Below are 22,132 nucleotides of genomic sequence, written 5' to 3' on the forward strand. Positions count from 1 at the left end.
TTTGCTTCCTTGTAAAACTGTATTCATGAAGCATTTATGAGTACAGGTTAGGAGTATTTCAACTGTGGAACATTTGAAAGTCAACTGAGTTTGTCCTTTGAAACAAACCATTCAGGGGGACAATTTCCCCTTTTTCAAGTCACACATGGCTGTCGTATTAAGAGGCTCTTAGGGTTTCTGGAATCTGGAGTTTACCACACTCTCTGGGATGGTTAGCCTTTCCAAGAAACGTATACATGTGCATTCACTGACCAATGAATAGGCCTTCCTAGGACCAAGTTTGTTTCTCATTGGACTAGTCAGCAAAGGATGCCTTGCAAAGATGTATCTTGGTAGTCACATGATATCTTTGCTTTTTTTTTTCTTTCACTTTAAAATGTTACAGAGATAAGTAATAATTCTATGAGTAATCTCCTAATGATTTTTTGCACTCAGCAGCGAACAATGATCTGTATTCTTTCAACAGCTGGCCAGGCTCCTGGGAGAATGCTATCTTCGCCTTACAGCTACTGTATCTGTTTGTATCTTCCAAGTTACAGCCCTTGTGTGGGAGATTAAGACTGATTGTCCATGGATGGGTGTCCTTAAAACTGCAGATAAATCACTAAGAAGATAAAACTGCAATCCTCTGTTAATTAGTTCTCGTCTTCCAACATTGTAGACAGGCAAATATCTAGTCAGGACGTTTCTATCCAATTTCTATTAATGATAAAGTCACTCAGAGAGGTGCCTGTTTGGGGGGAAAAAAAAGAGACTGCAGTCAGTCACTAACTTCTGTTAAATTACATCTCAACAGTAAAAGTCTTCAGGGGCGTCTTGTCTTTAAACACAAGAAGCACTAATCTTTGCAGAACTTGGGCAATTTAGAGCATTTAGAGTGTCGTTTGGTGCTTATAGAAAAGCAATCCTGTTTCTCCTCCCTCTCAGCCCATTAATCATGGAATGTTAATCTTTTGATTCATATTTTACCTTTTGTAGGCTTTGATGGTGCTGCTTTTTAAAACCAAACTGTAAAAATAAATTTACTCTCTGGTTCTGTCAGCGTAGATGAACCTCCATTGTTCTAGGTGGTTCGTAGACAGAAATGTGTAGAATACACAAAAACCTGCTTCCTGGAAGCAGAAGCGTGTGCCCTCCCCACCATCATTACAATCCTGTTTTGAGTGGTAAGCTGGGTGATTTTGCTGAATTTTCTGATGGTTTATTTGCTGCGGGTTGGTGTGTATGTCTAGACAGTAAAGCAATTCTTTTAATTTTTGCAGAGAGCACTGTGGGCAACCATCAGCTCAAATACCTAAGTCAGCCCTATGTTGGGCGGGTTTAATTTATCGTGATGGTCACTGGTTTACATGCAGTGATCTTCAGAACAAGTATGTGGCATCAATGGCGCCGTGGGAGAAGAGCATCCGTGACACATGGCATCTGTGACACATTTGTTTGGCTGCTTGTAAAAAACACAGCCTGTGGGTCTTGTTTAGGCACCGAAACAGCAGCCTGGGCAGGTCGTTGTGTTGTCTTTTTAAATGCAATCTTCAAACGTGAATCCGTTGCTACTGGATGTGTGTTTTCAATCTAGCTACAGAACTCTCTTTTCCACTTCACAAGAGAGAAACGGGGTCTATGTTGTGGGACAAAGAAACGGTCCCCACTAGAGAGAGGTGTTAACCTCTTGCTCTCGACCTGTTTTTAGCGTTCATGTCATTTCCTCCCCTGTGATGTGTCTGGGTCTGGCTGGAGTGAGCTAACCCTTCTGCTTGTTTTGTTTTGTTTTGCTTTATCTGTTTTGTCTGGTAATTAAGAGGTCTTTTCTATCACCAAATAGGAATATAAACGTGGTTTTTTTAATGCAGTCTTGTGCAGATTTTAATCTGGTAACAGATTTTATTAGAAATGATCATAAAGAGATTTAGAAACCCGTGGTATTTTGTTGATGTTACATTTAAAGGTAAGAATGAATTAGAAGATTCAAGTATTTAATACAATATGAATAACCCCCACTAATAGTATACATTTTAAAGATTTTTTTTCTACTTGTTTATTTGCTTTTCTTTTAAGCTTCCCAAGCAATTGACAATTGCAAGGGGTTACAGAGCACTGTGATATGTAGAGAAACACGATATATTTAATATATTTACCAAAATCATCACAGTAGGAGCAAGGCAAGGCTAGCTCCTATAAAAAGCTTACATTTAAGGAATATACAGTGTGTGTGCATGTGTTCTCTTTCATCTGTCTTGGGAGTGTTGCTTGGGGTAGTGGGTCTGATGGGGAAAGGTTGGCGTATGGTGGGGTTTGTCTGGTGAGTTACACTTACTTTAAGATACGGTTGTAGGCGAAGGAAGACCTTGCGTACTAACACCGATATTGTGTGATGCTAATTCAGGTGGTGAAGACAGTCATTTGCTGATTCATAAACATTTCCTTAGGTAGGAAATTGAGTCAGTATAAGCAAGTGGATATAATATGACATTTGCGACAATAAAGATCAGAGGAAGTGAGTTTTAGAAAAATGAACAGAATCCAGAATGACTGGCACCCTCTATGGGCAGGAGTGTCAGGGAGGAGAACGTGAACGCTGAAAGGTCAACTCCCCTGAGGGGTAAGTAGATCAAACAAAGGAACAAAACTACATCCAGGAAAGACAAATGCATGCACGGGGCTGTGTTGTTGAGGGCTTGAGGCATGGAAACCCCCACCCTGGGTGGAAGTCTGTTCGCTCCCAAAAATAGGCTGTGTGTGGGCTCTTGGGCATATTCTAGAAACTCTCGTATGTAAGTTAAGTTGTGAGGATTAAATAAAACCTGTGCCCCGAGGATGAGAGTTAAATATGTTATCCTGCCCTCAGGATGCTGCTGAGGGAAAAGACAGATCCAGCTCTTGATCCATTCACAGTCTTTCATTCAACCTCTTCGGATCAGGCATTGTATGGTGTTAAGTGCTCATTGCACACTGGTGAACCCACCCTGGCTTCCGCAGCCATTTCTCCACGTTGCTGTGCGGTGCTGATAAACATCGTTTGATATCCAGTTGACCCTTGAACAATATGGGTGCAACTGCATGGGTCCACTTATTTATGGATTTTTTTTTCAGTAAATAATATGTTGGAAAAAAGGTTTTGGAAATTTGCAACAATTTGAAAAAAACTCAGAGACGAACCCCTGGAAATATCAAAAAAAAAATTTTTTTTAAAAGCTAGATATGTGATGAATGCATAAGGTATATGTAGATAGACATGAAATATACAAAAGATGTGTTTAATCAATGTGTTTACGTTATTGGTAAGGCTTCTGGTCAACAGTAGGCTATGAGTAGCTACGTTTTTGGAGAATCAAAATTATACGCAGATTTTCCACTGTGCTGGGCGGTCAGTTCCCCTGGCCCTCACATTGTTCCAGGGTTAACTGCACGAACAATGAACTAGCCTCTAAGTAGGATGTCATTATGTAGGTGGTAGGGAAATTGAGCAAAGATTTATAATGAGCTTTAGAAGACAGACATCTGTTACCGCCTGGCTGTCATCACCCAATTTCTTATTCTTAAGTCAGGGATATTAGTATTTGACACCTCCCTAGCAGTGCTCTTTGAGGTAACTGAGATTACCGTGTGAATAGTTTTGAGTATCATTAGGAGTGCAAGGCTATATAAATACCAGTTTTATTCCATTACTCACTCCAACATGTCCCATGGAATTTACCAGTGCAATTATAATTCAAAGCAGTGGGATCCAGGACTCTGAATCACTGGACACAAATCTGCACTGCAGCTTTATTCTGTGTGGTATATTTAATATAAAATTTTATGAAACTCTTTGAAAATTTGCCCCCTTAAGGGGTTAGGTTAAATAGCCTGGATTAGAAAACTGAAATTTTATAATAACAGCTGAAATTCTAGCTTCCCACTTTATTACACTAACATCTCACAGGGGATTCCAGAACAGTAGATGACTTTACATAATACACGAATTCAATACTCATCTGTGCTACCCAGGTGCATGCCGTGGTCTGGGTCCTGACAAACTCATGCCGAAGCCCTTATTTCCAAGACTACAGTTATTTTTGTCTAAATTTCAAACATAAAATTGATATAAAATTGATCATTCGTGAAAAATTGAAAAATGAGTGTTATCACTTAGAACTTTGGATATTGACTTTCTGAATCGAGAAAATGTCTTTTTGAATGACTGGCTAGTGCTTGTGGCATAGAGTATGGAACCCCTCAAGCAGAGCTGGGGACCACGCCGCTTAGTGAAACACACGGACATTTTGCAGCAAAGCTATGCACATAAAGTGGGATAAACAAGGACTTGAAAATCACCTCAGATGAGTTAATTTCCACTTCTTCTGCCAAATGAACTTGAAGCCAAATTTTCAGTTTTCAAAGCTTTTTGGATTTGGGACTTACGAATGCAAGATTTCAGATCTTTATGAAAGCATAAATTCTTAGTAAATTAGGACAAAGTAACAGTCTCTGAGCAGAAGCAGCAGCGTATCCTGGAGTTTGAGAACCATCGCTTGGTTGGCATCCAATGCCTGGGTTCAAATACTTTGGCAAGGCGTCTCTTTTCTACACTTCGTCAGTTTCCTCGTCTTCAAAACGAGGGTGATAACAAAGCAGACCTCCTAGGTTGTTACGAAGTGTAATATGTTAAGATTAATAAAATGCTTAGAACAGTGCTATTTAAATACTGTTTCATAATGTCATCTATTTCCTTTAAATTGGGATCAGAAAAGAACGTGTTTTCAGTGAATTAAAGGAAGTTCTCTGTAAACAAGAGCTGCGACTAGCTTCAATATTCATATGTACACTCAAGTTACTGGGTATCCAGTTTGTAGATATTTTCTGCCCTCACGCCTCCCTCTCACATGACTCAGTTGGGAGAATGGACCAACGGAGATGGAGACCCAGCGTTAGCCGTCTGCACTACCGCCAGCCGAAGTTCAGACAGAAAAGAGGTTTAAATTATGGACCAAAATAGGATCCTAAAACTGCAGCCATCTTCCTTACTTAGGGAAAAGCTAATTAATCATCTCCCCGGGAACGGATTAGGACCGAGATAATGATATTTACATAAAACGAAACTTCATGAGTCTTGTGAGGTGGTGTTGGCGTAAGCCAGCCAGCCCAAGAACACCGTTCTTGCCAAGTCCATGGGATGGAAATGTCTCCTGGTGTGGCTTACATTTCTTTTCTGCAGCATAGATGTCTCAGGTGGACGTGGGTCTGAGCTTCTCACTCTCCTAAACCACCTCCTACTCCTGTGGGGAAAAGAAACCAATTATTTTGAAGGATGAAGGCAAGGAATTGTAGGCTCCTTTGTCGTGAGCATCCTCTCAGAAATGGAACCCCGTCTGGCGCTGGAGCTTAGGGTCTAGCAGCCTCTGTTCCCCAGAATCACTCCTGAATGATAACTGTCTTCTCTCTCCCTTAATCTTGACTCTCCTCTAATTTTGGATCCCAAGTTTCATGTACTTCTAGCAATGTTAGTGTAACTTCAATGAACCTTCTAAAGATATTTTTGTATCTTAATCCAACTTTTGGACATTATAAATCTTTCATGTAACATATTTTAAAAATCTTCTTGTAACCAAAGTTTAGCAATGGAACATCACTGGATTCATTTAGAAAACATTAATTTAAGTTATAATCGTGAGACATGGGGAACACAGCCCTTTGCAGTGGACTTTGTTGTAACCTCTCTCATATTATCTAACATATCTGAGATTTTGAGAAACCTACCAATGCTGAGAAACTTAACTCCATCAAATTGTTATCAAGTCCGAACTAGTTCTGCTCGCTGCACGACAGGCCAATACATCAGGAGACGAGGTGTTGGGGCAAGGAATGATGACTTCATTCAGAAAGCTGGCAGACTAAGATGGGCGACGAATGTCCTGGAGAACCATCTTCCCCAAATCAGAATTCGGGCTCCTTTTATACTAAAAAGGGGAAGGGGTGTGGTTGGTTGTTGCAAAACTTCTTGGTGTCGAAATCCTTTGTTCTTGCAGCTGTCCACGTGGATCAGGTCATGGTGTCCCTCTAAACCTCCAACAAAACAAATGTTATATTCTATTCTGCAACTTTTTATTTCTATATGAATGGGAAAGTGTTACACCCTTAAAGGTCAGAGCCTTGAGAATGGGCTCTCCTGTCTATTTCAGGCTCTAGGCAACAGTCTTTCACAAAAGGTGCGGAACCAGCCTGACTCAGCACAGGAAACAGAGCCCAGGTTAGAACCAAAGAAACAGATCTAATGTGGAGTCAAATTTGTTATTCCCTATTCTAAAATGGTGAGGCATTCATGACTAAAAATGAGCCCTTTCAATAGGTAGCTCCTCCAGAAAGCTTTTGGTACCCAGCATAGACTGTATCAAACAATACACACTCTCTTACAAAGCTAGATGATGTAATGAGATGCCTGACACTTACTGTCCTGAATTCTCCCACATTCCTCAATATTCCCAAAAAGAGAAATTCTCTGACCTCATTTGGCAGAAAGGTTACTGAAGGGAGAAATACGTTCCCCTCTCAATCCTGCGTGAGAACAGACAGAGGTCATTGGGAGGTTGGATGCCTTACCCCAGATGCAAAGTTGTACTCAATAATCTATAAGAACTTTTTTTTCCTTTTGGTTTTTTTTAAAGAAGAGCATTTTGTTTGCAAAAAGGAGGAAACGAAACCTCTTCTGGGGAAGACATTTTCGAAAGCATCTTTCTCATGAAAGTGACTTTGTTTTATTTACTTGACCTCTACAATTTCATAAACACAGTCCCACTGAGCCTGCAGTTCCTTCCTTCTTTCCTCCCTTGGCTGTGCTAAATCTCACCGCTGACTTCACCTGGAACTCCAGAGTATTTCTGTCACAGAGTCCTAATTCCTGTATGAACCCTCCTCTGTTCTGGTCCTTGATACATACTAGCAATAACTTTACAACCTTCCCTTTTAAAAACATTTTTGGATAACCTTTCCATTGAGGAGCCAGGAATTTGTAGAAAACCACAGAGGTTCTATTGCTTTTGAACTCGAGGCTGTTGGTTTGTGGAATTTCCTTCAACTGGAAACACGTCTAAGGCTGCGGTTTTAGTGTTTTCCCAGTTTTATAACATCCTGCTTGTTTGTTTTCATTTTCAAAGCTACAGAATTTACCATTAATTTCCATATTTTATAAAGGACTAACATTTTCTCTCTCTCTTCTTTCTTTCTTTCTTTCTTTCTTTCTTTCTTTCTTTCTTTCTTTCTTTCTTTCTTTCTTTCTTTCTTTCAGTTGAAAGGGACAAGGATTTTTCTCACCAGCGGAGGCATTACAAAGAATTCCGGTTTGATCTTACTCAAATTCCTCATGGAGAAGCAGTCACGGCAGCAGAATTCCGGATATACAAGGACCGGAGCCACAACCGATTTGAAAATGAAACGATTAAGATAAGCATCTACCAGATCATCAAGGAATACGCAAATAGGTATCAACTTTATATCTGATTTATTATCTTAGCAAACAAATGTTACATTGTGGTCAAATCCATAGAAAACCCTCCTGATCTGTCAAATCGTGCTTTCTTTGAGCATAGTGGCAGTGAAGGTCAGGTATAGATACACAGAAAAGTAACTGATCTGAAACGTGTCTGGTACATTTCTCCTCAGCTTTTACCTTCTCCTGACACCAGTCTGTGTGCTCAATCGTTTCATGCCCTGCCATCTCCACCAAAAGCTTTCCAGGCCCACTGCCTCATTTTGTAAATGAAAAAAAAACTTCCTTTTTATTCTGCACACATGAAATTAATCATTAAGATGATGTAAAGCACTTGGTGTTTTGCAAGTTAGAGAAGAGGGGCTGTATTTTTCCCTGTAAGTGTAAATTGTCCATAGGATTACGTGTATTTTGACAGAAGACATTGTATTTGCGATTGATTCTGACGGTAAACCTGTATGTCTCTGTGCATTCAAAATGGTGCAAAATAATGTGACAGACTAAATGTTTGAAAACCTCAGCAAATGAGCCACCAAATACAAGAATTTGGTGTTTCACCCCAAAGGGACCTTATGGCGTTTTCACCCAAAAGGCAGAAATTGCTTGGGTGACACCTATGACAAGTGATTAGCACTTTTGTCGGACAGACCTTGCATTTAAAAAAAATTCTGATTGAAGTGTTATGTTGAGGTGAAGCTTACTCCAGTACTTCTCATTCATTAAGTCTAGATCTTTCTCTCGGTGAAATACAGTGTTCTTCTTTGATGGGACAAATAATTAACGACAGCTCTTATGTCCTCTCTAAGGCCCTTTCTCTCCTTGTTGAATATTTCCAGTGTCTGGTGTTTGGATTTTTCTTGGTCTTCTGGTGTGTGGGATTTCCCAGTGGGTCTTCCACGGAACACCAGCCCCCCTCGCCCAACACTCAAAGAAGGAAAAGAATAAACAGAGTTTGGGGTCAGGCGCATTTGAAAAGTCTACTTGTTAGACTGTGTTTTAGGACATTCACAGTGGGTATCCGAATAGCAAAGTCTTGCAAAGGCTTTATAGGAAGGAAACCCGTCAACTTTGCCTTACCTGGTCTTCCTCAGAATTATTCGACGGCGGAATCTTTTCCTTTGGGTTTGTAATCCTTGATATCCTATGAAACACTGGCTCAGGAGGACAGCCCTCAGTAAATACTGATCTCTGTACACTGTTATTTTAAAAGCAGTCATTCCAAGGCAGAATGGTCTCTGTTCTTTTCTCAGCTCTAACACTTAACTAGCTATTTGTCTGTGGGTGAATTTTTTATTTGTTGTTTTTAAGTCTCAGTCCTGTGGTTCCACTTATAAAATGAGGATACTCATATTTTTTTTCCTTCCTCACATAGACAGGGCCTGGCTTACTGCCTTATTTTTTTAAATACTGAATGATGATGGTGGTGTGGTTTTAAAAATTAAATAACTAGAACTGAAAATAATGCTCCCAATATTGTTTACTTACATGGCCATAGCTAACGGATATTTTATTTATAATCCTCTTTTCTGTGTCTTTTTCCACTCTTAGACTGTGAGCTCTTTAGAGGAGGAATAATGCCTTAAGTAATTTTTAGCCTCAGCACTATGAATTCGCTTGGTATGATTTACAGTTTTGAAATTATTATTACCCATGAATGAGATGCTACTTCCATGAACACATACTGAAATGCTTGAATTATCTTTATTTTAGGCCATTTGCAGTATCTTTTTATGAATGTTGAATTTGTTCTCGGTTATTTAACACAACAAGTATTTTTTTTTAACGAGAACTACTGGTACGCTGGGCCTCTGTCCTCTGGAATATATTTATTAATTGTTTGAATCTAAATACAGACGTATACATTGATTACAGTGAAAGGTCCTAACTTTTATTTAGGTCCATTGATTTTCCCGCTCAGGATGGTTTTGAATGTCATCCAATGAACAAGCTATTCCTTTTTTCCTTTCACTCTATCTTCTACGTATGTGAACTGTATGATTTAAGACATAATAGCAATGATGAAAATAGGACTAAGATTCTATTGATAATAATCTGTAGATTTATTTCTGAGTGAACCCATGCTGACTTTTTATTAATAATATATTTTGAAATATTTTTTAGTATTGTGTTACCATCTCTTAAAACTTCTGTCTTTCCACATACACAAAATGGATTCGCGAAGCTAAAGAAGTGTACAGTTAATTTATATAATTCAATTTTTTAAATGATGGTTTTTGTGAGTTTGTAGCATTTATGCCCCCCAAATTATTAAAGCTTAAAATGGCACTAAAAATGCTTAATCAGACCTTATAGTTTAGGGAAATTTCATCTCTCTTTAAAAATAGAGCATTTGTCTGTCTTGAAACTTTGTTTGTCTTGAAACTTTGTCTTGAAACTAATTATAGCTGCTTTTAAACAAATTATTCTCAATGTTTCTACAACTGGTTTTGCATGCTCTTTCAGTATTCTTGGGTATAATTTGGCCAAGTCTTTATTTATTTTAACATGGTTTAAATCTAGTCTAAGATCCAGAATTTCACTAATATTATACCTAAGTCTTTGAAAAATGATTTCTAAAATCTAGTATGCGTGTATCTTTGATTGGTATTCTCTTGCTTTGCATACTGTTGCTGAATTATGGTTTTCCTCTTGTGGGGTGATGCTGTACTCATTGCTTTTGTGTTGTTTTCCCTAATGGTGATGGAAGTTTTTCCCCAATTATTGGTTTCAATCTCTGAAACATACAAACTCACATGTGCATACTAAGAGAAGATTCTATTGATAATAATTTGTAGATTTATTTCTGAATGAACCCATGCTGATTGTTTATTAATAATACATTTTGAAATATTTTTTGTTTATTGAAGTATAGGCAGTTACAATGTATCAATTTCTGGTATACAGCATCATGTCCCCATTATGCATGTATATACGTATATTTATTTTCATTTTTTTGATTAAAGATATTGAATATAGCTCCCTGTGCTATACAAAAGAAATTTGTTTTTTATCTATTTTTTTATATAGTGGTTAACAATTTGCAAATCTCAAACTCCCAACTTTATCCTTTCCCACCCCCTTTCTCCAGTATCCATGAGATTGTTTACAATGTCTGCTAATCTGTTTCTTTTGTAGATTAGCTCATTAGTGTCCTCTTTTTTCTTTTTCTTTTTTTTTTTTAGATTCCACATATGAGTGATATCCTATGATATTTTTCTTTCTCTTTCTGGCTTACTTCACTTAGAATGACGATCCCCAGGTCCATCCATGTTGCTGCAAATTGCATTATTTTATTCTTTTCTATGGCCCAGTAGTATTCCATTGTATAAATATACCACAACTTCTTTATCCAGTCATTTGTATACATTTCAATTTTGATACCCTTGATTAAGTGGGAGAATTTCTAGCAAAATGCCTTCTTTATCTTTGAAAAAGGCATTCATTCACTGCCAGTGGTTTATTAATCTGTAGTATAAGAAAGTACAATCTGATGCCCTGTCATTAATCTGTACATCTGGGACCTCCTTTTTAGACTCCATTTTCTCTTCCAAAGCAAGAAGAGAAGATGGAGAAACAGGACATATGCCTCTTAGAGTATTTCAGGTTTCTATTTTGAATTTCAAAGTCACTATAGAAAATAATAATGTATGGCAGTAGGGGCATGGTCTTTGGAATTCCCACATGGGGAAATTGATGTACCTCTTGGTGTCTCAGTTTATAACTCTATAAAAAATAATTAAAGCAAAAACAAGTGTTTCAGAACAATAAGGAATATTTCAGGTGATGTGGGAAGGACTAGTGCTTATCACAGGGCAAAGACCAGGGTTGCTGTTTAATAAATACATCCGTTAATATATACTCGTACAGCTTAATCGGAGCATCTATTTTACTAGGGTTTAGAGGTTTGCATACAAAGCATTACCAAAAGGAGATGTTTATTACAATAATAATAGCTACTGTTTGCTACTGTTTCTGTAAAGAAAAAGTTAGCAAAATGTTTCTAGGTGACTTTACTTAATAAAAATTTACCTGATCTTTGATTCGTATAAAAGGAATCAGTACATTTTAAGTCTAATAATGAAATGAACACCATCCAACTTACAAGCCCTGGAGCTATGAACTTGACCCTGGGAACGCAAATTTTAGATAGTCAAATTCTTCTCTAAAATACAGTTGTTTTCTGGAAAATGGAAATGCTATACTTAATAGAGGAAGTAGAAATTGTGTTTTAAAAATATTTAGTAACAACTGGAAAGTGCTCCGACTATAATGTTCATTGCAAAAGTGAGAAACAAATTTCATTTACACTTAATACACATAATTATATTAGTTATAAATTCATGTGGAAAGCAGGTTGGAAGGAAGCATCAAGTGTTCGTTGCAAGCTTGCAGGTAATTTTAAATTTTAATTCTTCTCCCTTTCTGTACTTTCTAAATTTTTATAGCAAAAATTCATTTTACAATCAGAAACAAGCTGAAGTATAGTCAATAAAGAGAGAAGATAATGAAATAATTTTGTTACACATTTCTTTACAAAACAGTGACCCCAACATTTCCAGGTAGAGAGGGGCAAAGATCAAAACTAAACTAAACTGAACCCTAGGATTTAAAAATGAGTTGCTCTAATTTTTTCTTAAGCTGCGAAAGACATTTTTTTCCCCACAGAAAAAGGAGATATTTTCTTTCCCTTGTTTTACAGAAATGTTTCCTGCCAATTGGGAACTTTGACTTTAATTCTCTGAAAATGGGAAAGGAATGGGTTAAAAATACTTCACTTATATATCATGCGATCACAGTTAAAATGGAAAGAATTTCAATCTAAAACACTGATTTTAATATCCAGTTATTATTATTCCTGGTTCAGTATTGATTACTTGTGGTCTCGTGTGTTTCTCAAATCGAGAACTAAAATGGAGATAGGAAAATGAACTAGTTTTTCTGGGCATTGTCAAGCGTAAGTTCGCTTCTTAAAACTTCTGTCTTCAAACTTGTGGATTTTATCTATGTACTTAGTGTTTTGGGTTCAACTGAGAAACAATTGAAAAGTCATGGCAGACCATACTCTTTAAGACAGTGCGTTTGACAATGCAAACATCTATGTGTGTGTACATATACATTTCACATATTTAAAGCTCACTTTTCCTAAGATATCATCTGGGAGTGTCAGGGTGGGGACAATAATTTAGACTGACCTTTTATAGATACGTTTTATAGTCAAGACATTGTCTGATCTATTAGCCATCTAGTCTATAAATTCTTTGACGGTGTTGTGTAATTAAATAAGAAAGAGGCAGACCCATTATGTCATCTCTTTTCACACTTACTTATCTTCGCAGGACTTAAAACTCTTAAAGTTATATATTTCGTTCCTCCCCTCCCCCACCTCCCCCATTTATCCCTGCTCATATTTAATTTAAATGTGTGCAATTTAAAAGCGTGTTCTGATATTTATCCAAATCTTTATTTTTCTTGGGCAAAGCTTAACGTGCTTCGCATCATTTCACTTATTTAATCTTTTCATGTGAGGCCGACAGCCCCAAATTCTATAGAGAAGGCATCACTCTTTAGTCACACCTCATATATCTGGCATTATTGGGAAATGAGGTCTCCACGTGATTGAATTTTCCAGATAAGGCAGCTGAGTGGGGTATGCTTTTACTGAGCCCCTACATGTGGCTGGCGCAGGGGATGTGAGGCGAGTAAATAAGATCCCCAGAGCCCACAGCCTGAGGCTGGGGCTGTGGTGGGCTTGCCACACGCAGGCTTCGATAACTATAATACAACGTGCCGAGCAGGGTGACGTGAGGGTGCAGTACGTGGTGTGGAAACACCAGGGGAGGGGAAATTAGTTCTTCACGTGGTAGGGGGAGGGACTTCAGGAAAAGCCACTGGGAGGAGTTCAGCCTTGAGTTGAGCCTTTGAAGATGAGTAGGAACACTGTGTTAGAGGAGAGAGAGAGAGGGAGGGAGAGGGAGAGAGAGGGAGGGAGAGGGAGAGGGAGAGAGAGAGAGATAGAGAGAGAGACAGCGGTATCCTAGAAGAACTATTCCTAAGCATTCACATATTTAAATGCCTAAAGAATTAAGTAATACGAATGGAAGTATCAGTGCCAGCAGTATGTTTACTACCAGCAGCCAGCACTTACCAATTTAATGGGCACTCACCATGTGTCTGGCACTGTGCTAAGTGATTTACTTGAATTAATTTTTTCACACATATATATATTTATATACTCCCTAAAGAAAATATGCTGAGTATAATTCAACCGCTGCCGAACTTTCTGCTCTGACCATACATTTCTATGCTCTGTTGTGAACATGTTTTCAGCCAGCCTGCGGGCTGTCAGTCGCCACCTTCCCTGCTTGGATGTATTTAGTTGAGCTGTCATCATCCTAGTTCACAGTACATCATCTCTCCCCGCCGCTCCTGCTTCTCTGAGGTTTGTGATTCTTCTGTGGACATACTTCAGAACGTACATGGACAGTTTCCACCCAGGAAGATTTCCTGGGCTCTGAGGATGGTCGGTGCTTTCTTCTCTGAGGATACAGGACAGCACACCAGCATGATGTGCATTTCTGCAGTATGAGGGAATCAAGCCCTACTTCAGTGGTTCCCAGCTGAGGGGATTCGGCTCTCAGGAGGCATTTTTGGTTGTCATTGTTGGTGAGGGTGGAAGGATGGGGGTCTATCAGCATCTAATGGAGGATGCTGCTAAACCTTCTGCCATGGACGAGACACGCCTCACCCCAATAAAGAATGATCTGGTCCGCATTGTCCATAATACTGAGGTTGGGAAATCCTGCTCTAGTTAAAGATTTAAGTTATAAACCTAAAAGTGGGAATAATTTATGCCATAAAGGCAATTTTTCTTTGACGATTTCATAGTTGAGGTCGTAAGAGTCCTTAGGAATTTGAACTGCATAGATCACTCATTCATTAGAGGGCATTGAACGTGGTTGGGCTACGTGTGTAACGGATGCACTTCTTTGTTTCTCGCTGAGTGAAGGAATCTCTCGTGCATGTGCGTGTGTATTCAGTAGCACATGTTTAGATCTCTCTGCAGCGAAAAAAAATTGGGGATGACATAATGCTAGGAAACCTGCTAACATTAACAGTATCTTGGCATTAAAAAAATTCTGCAGAGAGAAAAAGGGATTGAATTTTCATCACAGGACTTCAACTTGTTTCCCTTCCTTTTTTTTTTTTTTGCCATGCTTGTCATTCAATTCCACTTAATATTATCTAGTTTACCTATTAGCATCTGTGCCTTTTAAATGTAGATACGTCATTGATTCAGATATTCTGAAAATTTGTGTTCTGTGAGATTTACAGAAGCTTGTGATCTTGCATTGGTTTGGGGACAAAAAAAATTGCCACCTGAAAAAAATATCAGTCAGCTAACAGAGTCAAATTCTAACTTTTGAGCTGAACTTGCTCAGGAGAGAAAATTTGACATTATAAACCCCAAAGAATATCCTTGATTAATTTGCCGTCCTTGTTAACGTGTCCTGTACTCTTAGAGCTCCTGGAATATCAGGTTCCTCCAGTGGTGTGGTGGGATTTATGTCCGATACCCAGAGAAAGACGTATGCTTTCTTCTTGGGTGGCCATCGTGACATTTTTACCGGGTGTGATAAGCTATTCAGAGACAAAAAGGAGATGGAAGGAGGTGAAACAGTTATCACAGTAGACATTTTGGGAAAGGTGCAGATGTCACCATGCTCTACAAGGTTCATGCCTCGTGGAAATAGAGGAGAATTTTCACTTTTCCTCTAAAATTTATCTGTGTATCTTGTAGGCAATTTCCCAAAGTTTTTCTTGGCCAGATTTAGAGCTTCTTGGTTAGACAGCAGAATGTTTATGCCCCTGGTGAACTATTTCTTCTCTCTTTCTCTTTCTCTCTCTCTCTCCATATATATGTATTTGTATATATAAAATGCATATGTATACACACATGCACACATACTTATGCTTGCAACTAAAACAATCTAAAGAATATTTCTCTTTCATTATCTCATGGTTGATTATATACATAACTTTATTGCCTTTTGGTAAGTTTTCACCATAATTTTTTTCCTCTAATTGAATTTAGGGACAAAGGTTCATTATGGATTATACTTATCAATAGTATAAATTCAAAGAAAATGAATGGCTTCTTCTATCCAAAATATATAAGTACAGGTTATTAAAGGACTTTCAGAATACTAACTGCATGAATCACTTCTGACCCTAATTATGTCATCAAGCATAAGACATACAACTTTTTTATATGCATACTCACATGCCATAAATATGTTTTGGTAAGAAAATAGCAATTTTGGTAATTTGCATAACATTTTTATTTGCATATCTTTTTATGAAGTAGATAGGATTTTGATCTTCATTTAAAGAAGAATAAAAGCTCAGAAAGGTGACTCGAAGGGCTTAATTATTTTGTTTTCCTAATACTAAGCAGAGCCTAAGTAGAGCAAGTAATTGTTGAAATTAAGTGGATACCAACTCTGCCTATAATTGTGACTTTTTTGCTTTATGAAGGTAGACTTATAATGAGGCTCTTCAGAGGAGCTGTAAGTCCTACACGTTCTGCCCAAGTAATAAGATACCAGTGAGAAATGTTTGTTAATCATGTTTAGAAACAAGCAAGAGAATTTATTTGCCACAAGCCTATGAAAAAACAGATTTCAACAAACGATGAATGAGGGTCCCATCCAACGACTCATCCCACGCGTATTACTTTACCCGATTCCCCCTGCTAAGGAGTGATTTCATTTGTAAAGCAGTTTTACATGTGAACTCCAACAGCAGTGTTACGGAGAAGTCACCAAGCATAAGCTTATTTTGGAAGCTTGTCAGTGTCGTCTGTCTACATGCATTTCTTCTGGTGTTGAAATACGAGAAGATGTTATGAATTTAAATGTGTCCTATAAATATTTCATGTTTCTTGCATTAACTAAAAATCCCTCTGTGTGACTCTCTTTGCCCCAAATCCCACGCTGTTTTTCTTCTCCATGTCTTAGTCAAACTCATGATTTAAAACTTTGCTCTAAATCCCATTACTTTTTTGTCTTTTTATTCACCCCTCCATCCACTGGAATTTGACTCCCATAATCCACTCTACTGATTGTCCACTGACATTCCTCGTGCTTCCAAATCTTACAGACACAGTTTTTATTCTTTCTATTTTTCTCAGCATCTGACATTGCTGACCACCTGCTATTTAATATGTGAAATATTTAATGTGTGAAAATGAGAGGGGGTGTATTAGTTTCCTGCAGCTGCTGTAACAAACGACCAAAAACTTGGATGGCTTAATAAAACAGACATTTATCCTCTCGCAGTTCTGGAGGCTAGGAGTCCAAAATCAAAGTGTTGTTAGGGTCGTACTCCCTCCAGACACACCGGGGGAGGACTCTTTTTTGCCTTTTCCAGCTTCTGGTAGCCCCAGATGTTCCTTGGCTGGTGTTGGCATAACTCCCATCTCTGCCTCTGTCTTTGGCCGTCTTCCTTCTGTGTGTCTTTATCTCTGTGCCTCTTCTCTTCTTATAAGGGCACCAGTCATCTTGGTTGAAGGCCCACCCTAATGTCCTCATCTTAACTTGATTACAACTGCAAAGACCCTATTTCCAAATAAGGTCACATCCATAGTCGCTGGAGATTAGGACTTCAACGTGTCTTTTTGGAGCAGAAAATTCAACACATATCAGGGAGTATGGCAGTGACTATTTGATAAGAGAAATAGAGCCATCGTGAGTGATAAGGGATAAGGAATTTATTACAGTGATTTGACTTCCTGCAAAGGTAAGGCTGCTGCTTCTGCATTGGGTGATGGGTCTGAAGTTTGTAGCAGGGGAAGCTGGGAAAGAAAATGCTTGTGAAACAGGAGAAGTGGGACCTTCAAGGATACGCTAGAAGCCCAGGGACAAAGTGGAATCCAGGCCCATCTCTTAGAAATTCCAAATTCAAGGATGTGGGTGACCTGAGAAGAGGGAGCTGGTGAACTTCACCGTGAGCTCCACCACCCCTTGCTGGGGAGATGATCTGGCAGGAGGGATTTGGGCCAGGATTTGGAGCTGCCAATGAAGTTAAGGTTCTGTGGAAGCTGGAAGAACTGGAGCCCCAGCTGTCCCCACAACAAAGTGAACCAGCAGATCAGACACCATGTACGTGAGCAGCAGGAGAGCCGGACACTCCTTCACCCATCTTCCCGGCATAAACTCGGCCCCTGCGTCAACTTCTGCTCTCACACACATTTTTCTTATTGAGAACCTTAACACACAATGAAACAGGGGCAAGAATTCTGGGGTATTTTTGTCCCAGTTTAGCTAATTTGACAAAGTATGAAGCCACGACAGTCAACCCTTGTCAACTTGGCACCAATACACACCTTTTATAACCATTCTTACTTTTCCCAAAAATATAATAGTAAAATAATTCTTCTGCCTTTTTATCCATCTTTGGATGCTGTTCATTCCTTTCCTGGTTGAGTCATGTTCCCCCTTTGATAACCTGTCACTGTAATACTGAACTTTGAGGTTAGTTAATATCAGAACTACTTAAAATCGATGGTAGGCAGATGGAGAAGGGGAGAACAGAAGAGCTGGTTAATACGTGTACAGCAGTTTTAATATCAAGACCAGGAGGTAATACTCATCGCAATCACAATCCTCATTTCTCAAACGGGTCGCACAGTTGTCGCTGATATTTATCACTTTCTTCTCCTGCTATGGAATCCACATGCTCTTTGATTTCGGCAAGTACCATGGCTTTTAGGATCAGTCATCCCACATAGCGTGGTAGCCCTTTTTTGATTTTAGTTAATTCACAGGCGGGAGGAGCCCAAAGTGACCACATGGAGGTCTTGTCTTCTGATTTAATGGAGCCATTGCTGTGGCCATGGCGGGGGTAGGGGTGGGCGGCAGCCACTGTTGGGGACTGAGAGTCTAGATCAACACTGCCCAGCATCCAGGGGCCCAGCAGCAAAAAGTTTGGCTAGTGGGATCAGGTAGAGTGAGTGAGAAGAGCCACTGCTGTTCCACCCCTAGATGTCCAGACCGATGCAAGATATGGTTAGAGAGAAATAGTCCTATATTGGTGGCAGATTTAGGTCATATAAAGCTTCCTGAAGGACAGGTGTTATTTGCACAAGAATGGCACCCAGTTGGTGCCATTTCACTTTCTTACGAGGCCAGCTGCTGCGAGGTGATGGAAAACATGGTAAGACCAGTGGATTCTGTGAGCATGAGTCCATTCTGCACATCACTGGCTGCCGAAGGAGTTCTTGATCAGAAGCAGTGCTGTGTGGAACTCCATGGCAGTGAACAGGGCATTCTATAAGTTCATGGATAGTGATTTTGGTAGAAACCTCATGCACAGAGAAGGAAAATTCATATCCATCGTGACTATTCCAGTGAGAACAACGTTCTGCCCTTCCATGGTGTCTGTGGTCCAGCATATCAGCCAAACACAAGGTGGCTATCTATTCCCTCTGAGAAATGATGCTGTATGATTTATTGTAGGTATCTAATCTTGTAAAATTGTGGGAAGTAGTTAAACAGTCTAGGTGAGGCTGTTGTTCTGAATCTGATGTTGGTCCTATGGGCCTCAGGGCAGACAGGAAGGAGAGATGGATGTGAGTTGGGGAAACGCAGAAAAGGCAGAAACTGTACAGATCATTTGTAACCCACAAGGACACACTGGAACCTGTCAATAAGCCTGTGACTTCAGTGAGGCAGTGATTTCCTAGCTACCACATCCTTCCTTGTAGATGTGCCCACATGACTGGCCCTGGGTTCAGAGGAAATAAATACAGAAATTCTGTGGGATCTGAAGGTGCTGCAGATCCAGCTGTGGGCAGATCTCCTCATTGTCCTTAACCTTCAAAAATAGCCACTTTTAACAGGTGTGAAGTGCTATCTCATTGTGGTTTTGATTAGCATTTCCCTGATGATTAGTGGTGATCAGCATCTTTTTATGTACTTGTTGGCCATATGTATGTCTTCTTTGGAAAAATATCCATTCAGATTTTCTACCCATTTTTAAATGATTTTTTTTTTTTTTGCTATGAGTTGTATGAGTTCTTTATATAATTTGGATATTAACCCCTTTGCAAATATTTTCTCCCATTCCATATTTCTCCCATTGTCTTTTCATTTTGTTGGTGGTTTCCTTTGTCGTGCAAAAGCCTTTTCATCTGATAGAGTCCCACTTGTGTACTTTTTGCTTTCGTAACCTTTTGGTGTCAGAACCAAAAAAATCATCACCAAGATCAGTGCCAGGGAGCTTACTGTCTATGTTTTCTTCTGGGAGTTTTATGGTTTCAGGTCTTACATTCAAGTTTTTGATTCATTTTAAGTTAATTTTTGTGTAGGGTGTAAGATTGCGGTCCAGTTTCATCCTTTTACATGTGGATCTTCAGTTTCCTCAACACCATTTATTGAAGAGACCATCCTTTCCCCAGTGTGTATTCTTGGCTTTTTTGTTGTAAAGTAATTAAGCCAAATACATGGGCTTACTCCTGGGCTCTCTATACTGTTCCATTGATCTATGTCTCCATTTTTTATGCTAATATCAAATTGTTCTGATTACTATAGCTTTGCAATATAGTTTAAAATCAGGAAATGCGATGCCTCCAGCTTTGTTCTTTCTCAAGATTGCTTTGGTTATTTGGGGTCTTTTGTGGTTTCATACAAATTTTGTGATTGTGTGTGCTATTTCTGGGGAAAAAGTCATTAGAATTTTCTTTTTATTTTTAATTTTTAAGGCATAATTAGGGTTTTTTTTTAAATTTACTTTTTTAACAGAGGCACAGGGATTGAACCCAGAACCTCATGCGTGCTCAGCACACACTCTACCTCCTAGCTACATCCTCCTTCCTGTCTTTGGAATTTTGATAGGGATTGTATTGACTCTGTAGATTGCTTTGGGTAGTACGGACATTTTAACAATATTAATTCTTTCAATCCATGGGTATAGAGTATCTTTCCATTTTTTCCCCTGTGTCTTCTTCAGTATCTTTCAGTAATGTCTTATAGTTTTCAGAATCCAGGTCTTTTACCAACTTTGTTTAATTTATTTCTAGGTATTTTATCCTTGTTGATGTAATTGTAAGTGGAATCGTTTTCTTAATTTCTCTTTCTGATTATCTGTTATTAGTCTATAAAAATACAACAAACTTTGCATAGAGATTTTGTGTCCTGCAATTCTACTGAATTTATTTATTAGTGTCAACAACTTTTTGTGAAATCTTTAGGGTTTTCATGTCCTCTACAAACAGAGATAGTTTTACTTTTTTCCTTTTCAATTTGTATGCCTTCATACAAAAGGAAAGAGGAGCAATGAATGGTCAAAAATGAAGTTGCTTTGCTCAAGAACAGGAAACCATGAAGCTTAGGACGGCAACTGAACATTTATAACTGATCAGAGGTGAACTAGAAATACATGGATTTTTCAACCATACTATTTGCTTAGGTTTTACCTTCTGATGAATTGCGATTTGCATCACTGAAATTCAGGTATTTCGGGTTTGCTTGCATCTGCTGGCTGATGCTTTTTCAAAATATATCCATTAAAAATGAAACCGTTTTCCTCAGAGACATGCTTAAAAGTTTTGATATTTGAATGTGAACAGTTTGGGATATGTTTTTTTCTGGAAAAGTAGCACAATTTAAAAATAAGAGAAAATACATTGAAATTACTACCTAAAGATACTTATTAACTACTTGAAATTGCTCTCAGAATTTATTTCTTTGTACTTTTTTTGTTTTTTAAATGTGTTTTTATATCCTGCCAAAGGATGGCATTATACATATGCTTTGCAGAGTTAATTAGAACATCTTTTACCATATTTCAAATGAAAGTGGGCTTTGAAAGCAGGGTAGCATCTGAGTATTTTCCAGACTACAAAGTGAATGAATCCTTCTTCTGTTTAAGAAGCCAATAATGTGATTAGGTTAATTCTAAGATTACAGTCTCAAAGAAATTTTTTAAATATTTCAAAATTTTAAGGATAATCCACATTTCTTAGATGCTGTTTATTTGGTAGGCTTTCCAAGTTAGGAGGGACAGGGAGAATTTGATTTATATTCCATCACATGTGAATATAATCGATCCTTAAAATTTAAGTGGGAACTAATTAATCTTTTTATTGCATGGTTGTACATGCTTGTCCTATATCTGTGATATCTCAAAGTGAGTCCTATATTGAATGTGAAGAAGTATCTCTAAGCCTTCTTTGGTAAACACTATAATTAGAATTGTGACAAAGAATGAAATTTGCATATTTTGGGGGTAGGGTAGCTGGACAATTTAACTGATCATAATACATTCATTTTAACTTCTCTAGGTTAATGAAAGAATGATATAAATCAAGTTTAAGTAAAGAAATGAAGGCATAGCTTCTAAAATATTGACTGGATTCTTTACTTCTGTTAAAAATCAGTTTTCAATGAACATAGATTACTTTTTCTAAGGAAATAATAAAGGTGCGTGATTTAATTTAATTCAAAATTAGTTTATTATATTTCGTAAGCCACCTCTGAAGTGACTTCTAAGATGCAGAAAGATGGAAAATACAGTAGACAAGTATTTCCCATAGCTTACTATGACATAGCTCTGATCTTCCTCGTATGAATTATATGCTCTCAAAGAGATTCAGTACAGTATAAGATGTCA

General features: G+C 38.4%; 1 protein-coding gene across 1 annotated transcript in view; it reads left to right on the forward strand.

The window, feature by feature from the left end:
• BMP5 (bone morphogenetic protein 5) overlaps nt 1-22,132 on the forward strand; it is a 109,648-nt gene that overhangs the window by 45,698 nt on the left and 41,818 nt on the right. Inside the window, exon 2 of the mRNA XM_006211522.4 lies at nt 7,262-7,454. Coding sequence (XP_006211584.1) covers nt 7,262-7,454 — 193 coding nt within the window. The remainder of the gene's footprint in view (nt 1-7,261; nt 7,455-22,132) is intronic.

Source organism: Vicugna pacos, chromosome 20, assembly GCF_048564905.1.
Source record: "Vicugna pacos chromosome 20, VicPac4, whole genome shotgun sequence".
Lineage (NCBI taxonomy): Eukaryota > Metazoa > Chordata > Mammalia > Artiodactyla > Camelidae > Vicugna > Vicugna pacos.